We start from the raw sequence: 7,802 nt of genomic DNA on the forward strand, positions 1-7,802 counted from the left end.
TTAGTTATACGCAGTTTTTGTGGATGTGGTAAGGATTAATATCATATAACCCCTTACCAAATTTCAGTAGTCTAACGTAAATACTTCCAGAAATACGGACTGTTAAAAATTCTAGTTGTATGGGAGGTACCACGCCCCCTTTTTCGTTACACACAGTTTTTGTGGATGTGGTAAGGATTAATGTCATATAACCCCTTACCAAATTTCAGTGGTCTAACGTAAATACTTTCAGAAATACGGCCTGTTAAAAACTCCATTTGTATGGGAGGTGCCACGCCCCCTATATATATCAAAATATTTTTTAGCCTATGACCATCCCGGTAAGGTATCCAGTTCGTGTTTCAAATTTGGTTACGATCGGTTTATGCGTTTACTCTTTCAAGCTATCACCAAAAGCAATACAACTCATACAAAATATTCTCTGAGTAAATCATTGAGAGGATCTATCTTGCGTAAACTCCTCAAACACTTTTATTACTCATTTGTTTGTATACAAAGAGTGCTCGTCGTTCTGTGAGCATTCGTTTTGTTTTCATCCCCCGAGTTTTGTAAATGATGCGCTCTTTATTTGAGCTCAAGTTTATATGAATTTATCAATGATAAGTAATTTGATATTCAATATTGTCCCTTTTGGCATTGCTCAATTATAAATATGCATTTCAAGCATACCCTAACCAATTTCTGCTTTATTTAATGAAAGTAATACTTTGCAAGAATAGTGAAGTTTATTTCATTTATTTTTTCTAAATATAAATAATAAATAAAACTTATATGAAAATAAACATTTCAAAGAATTTCAAAGAAAGAAAGTAAAAGAAAATTCATAAAAGTTGAGGTTCATTGAATTTAATGAAAGTCGATTAAATATATTATTTAAGACTGATCCACGTTCGGTTCGTCAAAATCTGTACTTTTGAATAAACTTTCATTCAATTTGATAAACAGCTAGAAAATCTGCCCATTTTTTATACTTTTTACACACGCGAAACACGTGCAAACGCAAACTAGCCACAAAAATGCTTTAATAAAAACTAACGGCGATAGAAATTCAAGTAGGAAAATGTGTCAATATAAAAGAGTGATAAAAAATGATGCTTTCAAAGAAAACTCACTGAGCATACAAAATGATTGCTATTGTTGAAGAGAGTTTATCATTTTTAAATTATCTGAGAGGAGAGAATAAGCTAGCGAACACTCAATTCGGTTGATGCTTTCAAAGAGCGCATGTTAAAAGAATGTCGAAAGAGGAATGTTAATAAATGATTTTTTCGTTCTTTCAAAAAATAACTGATGCTCTCTTGTTTGGTTTTAAGCAGAAATGAAAAACTCAAAACAAAATGCACTGAATTGCGTTTTTATCAGCTGAATGAGGGATATTTTACTCATCAATGATAAGTATTTACGAACTCTGTAATAAATAGGGCTATGAAATTTAAAAAAATTGAGGTAAGAAATATGAACATTTTAACTAGTTTACCCTGTGTCAACAGATTTTTGTAGAAACATATTTGAAAATGAAGCAAAGAGTAACAAATAAAAATAGCTAACTGGTGTTTCTAGGAAATAAAAAAACATGTGAGGCGAACTCCATTTTAATAAAACATAAAATTAGGCAAGACAATTTAATTTTTCTCACCTATGTCACTTTAGTGAACATTTCATCCTTAAAATCGTGGCGGTGTCATACAAATGTTAGCCTTGCTAATCGGAAGTCCTCTGTTATTAATGAGTTCGTCAATATCAAGGACTTGTATCAAATATACAATAGTGGCTTCATCGAAGCAGTGTCTTCATTAAAAATCCTCCTCCATTTGAAAAAAATATGTTTCTCTCTCTAGTCGCAATATCCTTTTATTGTGAAGAATTTTTGTTTGTATATTAAACTTTTCAGATTAAGATCACTTTTTAAATTTAAAATTTATAACTCGCGTGTTTGTTTTAATTTCTCAAATTTAGGTGCTAGTTCCTGTAAACGTGAAAGCAAGATGATTATTTCCTGGTGTACTCTTTATACTGTTCGGGGTGTTCTCGAAGTAAATGAAGATCTTATTATAGATTTAACGTTAAACACAGAACCCTATTAATGGATCCAAATTAAATGTAGAATTTTTTCAGCAGTGCACATTGCAAATTGCAAATAAATTTGATGAGCCATATCCGTGATTCTACATGCCAAGCTCAGATAACAAAGTTTTAATTCATTAGACCAATTTTATTTAACAATTTGCAAACAAAAGCAGCTGTTTTCTACGGACACATGTTTTGTTTAATTTTCTTACAGTACTTTTCATCTAATATGCAACAGATATTTAATTTTTTGCATTAGAATACTAAGTAAAAAATATCGATAAACTCTTAACATATGTTATTTCCCCTACACTTAGTTGGCAACGCGACTTTACATATGGTACTGAATATGTTGTTATTGGGTTATTACTTCGGAGTGGTGTTCGTCCCGGCTTTTGTAATAAAAGTGAAAATTAACAAACAATAGATTATAAAATCATTATTTAATTCGATGTGCGCTGGTGGATCGTGATGTATTCTTCAGCTAAGAAGTTACAACGCGTGCTCTCCTCAGGAGAAATTCGCAAAACGTTCATTGACTACTTTACAATAAATCATGACCACAAATTTGTACGTTCCAGTCCGGTAGTGCCATTCTGTGATCCCACTGTGGCCTTTGTTAATGCGGGCATGAATCAAGTAGATATTGAATAACTATAAATAAACACATACAACTACCACTTTAAGGGTATTTCTAGTTTAAGTCGGTTTTCTTGGGCAAGAGTCAAGCGCCCTATCCCCGTGTAACCAATTCACAGAAATGTGTTCGAGTTGGTGGCAAACATAATGATCTCTCTGTGGTCGGACAAGATGGCTATCATCACACATTTTTTGAAATGTTGGGAAACTGGTCGTTTGGAGATTATTTTAAGGTATTCTATACAATGTTCAATTATTTTCACATATTTTATAGAAGTTTTATATCAACAGCGAGAAGCTTGCGAAATGGCTTTCCAGCTTTTACGTGGCCCATTTAATATTGATCCTGGTAGGTTGTATGTAACTTATTTTGCAGGCGATAAGGTACTTGGTTTGCCTGCCGATTTGGAATGCTTCGAGATTTGGCGCAGTTTGGGGTTTGTATTCATTAAGATTTAAGCGCGTTAGTTTAATTATAACTAAACCTTTGATATAGATTTCCCGCTGAACGTGTCTTGCCATTTGGCTGCAAGGAAAACTTCTGGGAGATGGGAACAACTGGCCCATGTGGTCCATGCACGGAAATACACATCGACCATTGTCCGACTGTAAGCAAGAGTCACGAACGTGCGAAATTCGTTAATGCAGATAAGCCAGATTTAACAGAATTGTGGAATTTAGTTTTTATACAATACAATCGGTAAATACAATATATTTAAAAAAATATATATATACTAAGTGCACAAGTATTTTGTTTTAGGAACGAAGATGGATCTGTTACACAATTGCCTGCACAACATGTAGACACTGGTATGGGGTTTGAGCGATTGACTGCCATTTTACAACAGAAAACATCCAACTACGATACGGACCTATTCACGCCGATTTTCAAAACCATTCAGAAGGTGTGTATTCATTTTTTAAAAGTACAAAGAAAAAATGTAAAAGAGCTGATAAAATTTAATCATACGTCATTCAGATTACAAACGCTCCCCACTACGCGGGCACTTTTCCAACTGGTACTGAAATCGCTGCTTTGGACACAGGGTACAGAATTTTGGCAGATCATGCTCGTATGATTACGACATGCTTGGCAGATGGCATGTTACCGGATCAAAAGTATTGATACTAAGTATAAAATAAGAATATAAAATAATCAAACTTTTTTCTTTCCGGTTTAGTCAAAAGCTTCGAAGAGTACTGCGCAAATCATTTACAATAAGCGAAAACATATTTGCAAATGAGAAATTATTGTCGCAACTTATACCAATAGTTGTAGAGACGATAGGCACGGCATATCCAGAAATGTATAACAAGCAGAATTCTATACTCGAGTTAATAGCACACGAACAAGAAGTTTTTAAGGCGCTGCGAGAAAGCTCTTCGAAAGCATTTGTTGAGGCGTTAACTGAGTTCCCTAACTTGGAGGATATTGACTTGATGGAGTGTCCCGGTTTTGTACCCGCCTACCGGGAATTTCACGCGCAAAAAGAAACCTTTAAAAATAATGTATTGCCTGGTAAATTTCTATACAAGCTTACTGACACTTATGGTTTGACTGAAGATAACTTTAAAAAGCTGGCGGAGTTGGAAAACATGGAATGCGATTTGCATGGTTATCTCGCTGAAATAACAAATGCTAAAATGAAATCGAAAGCCTCATTAAACGGTCAAAATGCCAGTAGCGAAGATAAACTCGCCAATCAACGACGTGACATCGAAGCAATAATGCAGTTCACCAAAAAATTAAATCCCACCGATAATAGTTGGAAATACTGTTACAAATATGATGTAGATGATAAAAAGTACAATATTCCCCCTCTTTTGGCTCAGGTTACTGGCATGATTTACCGGGGTGCGGAAATGGACACAGTGAAATTGAATAATTTAGTGCCCGAAGGGGAATTGTTATACATTGTAACAGACGTCAGCAACTTTTATTATGAATCCGGCGGTCAGCAAGGGGATTTCGGTGCAATCCAATTGACGAGTGAAACGAATGATGCTATCAACCACCAACTGCCGGTCGTGGAAGTAAAATGTATAAATGATTGCATTGTACATGTATGTAAATTGCCGAAAGTGGAAAAGGAGATCATATTGAAGACGGGTGCTCATGTGCATATTTTGGTGGATGTTAATCACCGTAAAATGACTGCATGCCATCATACAGGTTTGTAACACAATCTTAATGGTTGAATAAATTACGTCACGTATAAAAAAAAGAATAAAATTTTATATAATTCTATTTTTATAGCAACACACTTATTAAATGGGGCCATCCGGACGCTCTTCAAAAAGACAACATATCAGGTCTCTAGTGCCGTCACAAGTGACAATTGCAAGCTGGAAGTAGGCATAATTGATAAACGCATAACAAAGGAAGATATTATTCGCCTAGAGGATTTAATTGGGTAAATTCTAAATTAAAGCTAAATCTTATATAATCGCATGTACTTAGTCTTGCCATAAATTCTGTGACAAAAAAGTCGTTCGAGAAAGACTTCGCATAAATCCTCTTAGAAAGCAGAAAATCACGTCCAGGGAAATGAATGTATCGACCAAGACTATTGAAAGATAATCTCAACATGAAAGCCTTCCGTCGCTTAACTGGTAATCTTTTGACAACGCGCTTGAAGAAAATTAGATTCGAAAGATGCAAGCAGCTTCTTCGGCGACATGAAAATATTCTTTTCTCAGATGATAAGACTCACTGTTGAAGTAGTTTTTAATAAGTAAAACCACAAAATCTATGCTATAAAGGCGCAAAATTGTTGTTGCAGCCTCCGTAATGGTTTGGTAGTGTTGTTGTTGTTGTAGCAGTATACTTATCCCTGTCAGTGTAGTGTAAATCACCGGTCGTCTTCGTCTAGTTCACCTAATGGTAGTCTCTGGAAACTTGCTGTGCAGCCAGGTTGGTTGCAGAGGGAGAGGGGTGTTAGATGAGTGGGCTTAGTTTGGTTCTTGTAAAGGCGCTATATTCTGCGAAAAAGGCGCTAAGACCGGGGCAAAATTGTACGCGGGGATGTCTTAGAAGACTTGGTGAATCAGTTGAGTAGTAGTTTCTTCAATGGAGAGCTGTGGATCTTTCAGCAAGATTTCGCTTCATCTCATAAGGCAAAAACCACCCAGCAGTGGCTAAAAACAATACTCCGGGGCTTATAGCCGCAAAAGATTGGCCGTCTGGAAGTCCAGATTTGAATCCATTGTACCACAGTTTGTGTCAGAATTGGAGAACATGGCCTGTCGAAGGCCTCACAGAAATTTGGAGAGTCTTAAACAATCTTTTGTTCGAGCAGCTACGTCAATATCCATGGAAACCGTGCGTGCTGCCATAGCTAAATGGCCTAATCGCTTCAAGGCTTGTGTAAAACCAAACGATGACCATTTCAATTGGAAATTAAAATCTTTTTTAATATTTACATGATTAAGCTAACTCCGTTAAAGAAAGTATCATAATTTAATATCTATAACGGACTTAACTTGTAACAGAACTTATGGCAGAACTAAGTATATACATACTCGTATATAGTATATAAATTAATATATGCATTCCAATTTAAACCAATAGACAGACTATTAACTCGAAAGTGCCAGTGGATGTGACGACTATAAATGCCAGTGATGTATTGCAACAAGACGACATCACTATGGTGCCTGGTGAAATATATCCAGAGACTGGCTTGCGTTTGATTAGCATAAAATGCGAACATCCTCAATTACATTCAAAGGAATTGTGCTGTGGAACCCACGTCACAAACACCCACGAATTGGAATATTTCACTATTACAAACCTTAAGCAAACCAACCGCGCACGATTTGCTTTTACAGCAGTGGCTGGAACTGCGGCGGAAAACGTATGGCCAAATTATTATATTACATACATTTTTATACATTTGCAATTTATTGTGTATTCTCTTTTTATAGGCTTTAAAAACAGCAGCGCTCTTGCAACATCGTGTAGATATGTTGGATGAGCAATTTAAGACTGATAAGCTCACAAACGCTACAGAAATCGAATTACAAAAGATACGCCATAATCTTTTACACACGGAAGTGGTTTTGCCATATGCGTTTAAAATCGATACGCTGGAGCGTATCAATGATATATTGAAAAAGCTTAAGGAAACCACGCGTACAACTTTAAAGTGAGTAATTTATCAATTTTTACATTTGTCAATGACCACACACGGTCTCCAATTGTAGGGAATTTGTTGAGGTGGAAATGAAAACATTACTTCAAGAAAAAACCACGGAGACACACCCATTCATTGTGCACTACATCAGAAGTTCAGTATTGGTCGAAGAGGTGCCATTACAAAGAGCAACAAAACTATGCCCCGATCGTCCGATTCTCGTGGCCAGTATGTGTGAGGGCATTGTTAAAGCACGTTGTTGTGTTCCCAAGGTAGCTCGAAAATAAAATATATTTATGATTCTATAGCTGTAATATATCTCTTGATAGAAATTTATCAGCGACCAATTTGATGCGGAACAATGGTTAAGGGAATTCGCCTTGGTTTTTAAGTCACAAGTCGCTGCACCAAAGGGCCAGAATTCAGCAGAAGTGTGCAACATGAAAGGTAAAAAAGTGTGTACGCAGTTCGAAGAACAATTGGAGGAGGCACTCGCCAGAGCAAATGACTTTGCGTTTAAACGTATTTTGTTGTGATTTTAGTATTAATTTGAAATTTGCAAAATACTTGCATATAGCTGAATTCCTATTTGAGATTCAAAACAATTCTCAACCAATAAATAATTTGGTTTTTTATAGAATAAGACGAAAAAAAATCAAATAAAAATATTTGTCTGAACTAAAGTGTACAACATGCTTGTTTGATAATTTGTATGTGAAGTGATTTATATGTGTTAGTTTTTTGCTTAAAGTAATGAAATTTTTTTCTATTACATCTCATGAAAAGGTTCAACCCATACATTCAAACGAATTGTCAAATAAGAATGTATAACATTTTTGTTTTGACTATTGGGCTCACTGTATACATTGTGGTCTGAAGCAAAAACTTTCAATAGAAATTTATTTTTTTTTTTTTTAATTGAAAGAAATATTTTATTTTGAAATAAAATCGCATCCATGA

General features: G+C 35.3%; 1 protein-coding gene across 1 annotated transcript; it reads left to right on the plus strand.

The window, feature by feature from the left end:
- The first annotated feature begins 2,453 nt into the window (after nucleotides 1-2,453).
- On the plus strand, nucleotides 2,454-7,508 carry LOC129242288 (alanine--tRNA ligase, mitochondrial-like). Its single transcript, XM_054878857.1, has 12 exons — nucleotides 2,454-2,706; nucleotides 2,766-2,939; nucleotides 2,998-3,143; nucleotides 3,203-3,406; nucleotides 3,467-3,611; nucleotides 3,686-3,825; nucleotides 3,888-4,879; nucleotides 4,964-5,120; nucleotides 6,278-6,563; nucleotides 6,634-6,854; nucleotides 6,913-7,114; nucleotides 7,172-7,508. Exons 1-12 carry the CDS (start codon nucleotides 2,539-2,541, stop codon nucleotides 7,376-7,378), a joined length of 3,042 nt encoding a protein of 1,013 aa, XP_054734832.1. The 5' UTR covers nucleotides 2,454-2,538; the 3' UTR covers nucleotides 7,379-7,508.
- Nucleotides 7,509-7,802: the final 294 nt, after the last annotated feature.

Source organism: Anastrepha obliqua, chromosome 3 (genome assembly GCF_027943255.1).
Source record: "Anastrepha obliqua isolate idAnaObli1 chromosome 3, idAnaObli1_1.0, whole genome shotgun sequence".
NCBI lineage: Eukaryota > Metazoa > Arthropoda > Insecta > Diptera > Tephritidae > Anastrepha > Anastrepha obliqua.

Excerpts from the sequence above, each read along its gene's own strand:
- LOC129242288 (XM_054878857.1), top strand. The coding sequence starts at position 2,539 with ATGTATTCTTCAGCTAAGAAGTTACAACGCGTGCTCTCCTCAGGAGAA. Across the intron at positions 2,940-2,997 it reads CGTTTGGAGATTATTTTAAG|CGAGAAGCTTGCGAAATGGC; the intron begins GTATTCTATACA and ends TTATATCAACAG. Across the intron at positions 5,121-6,277 it reads CGCCTAGAGGATTTAATTGG|ACAGACTATTAACTCGAAAG; the intron begins GTAAATTCTAAA and ends TTAAACCAATAG.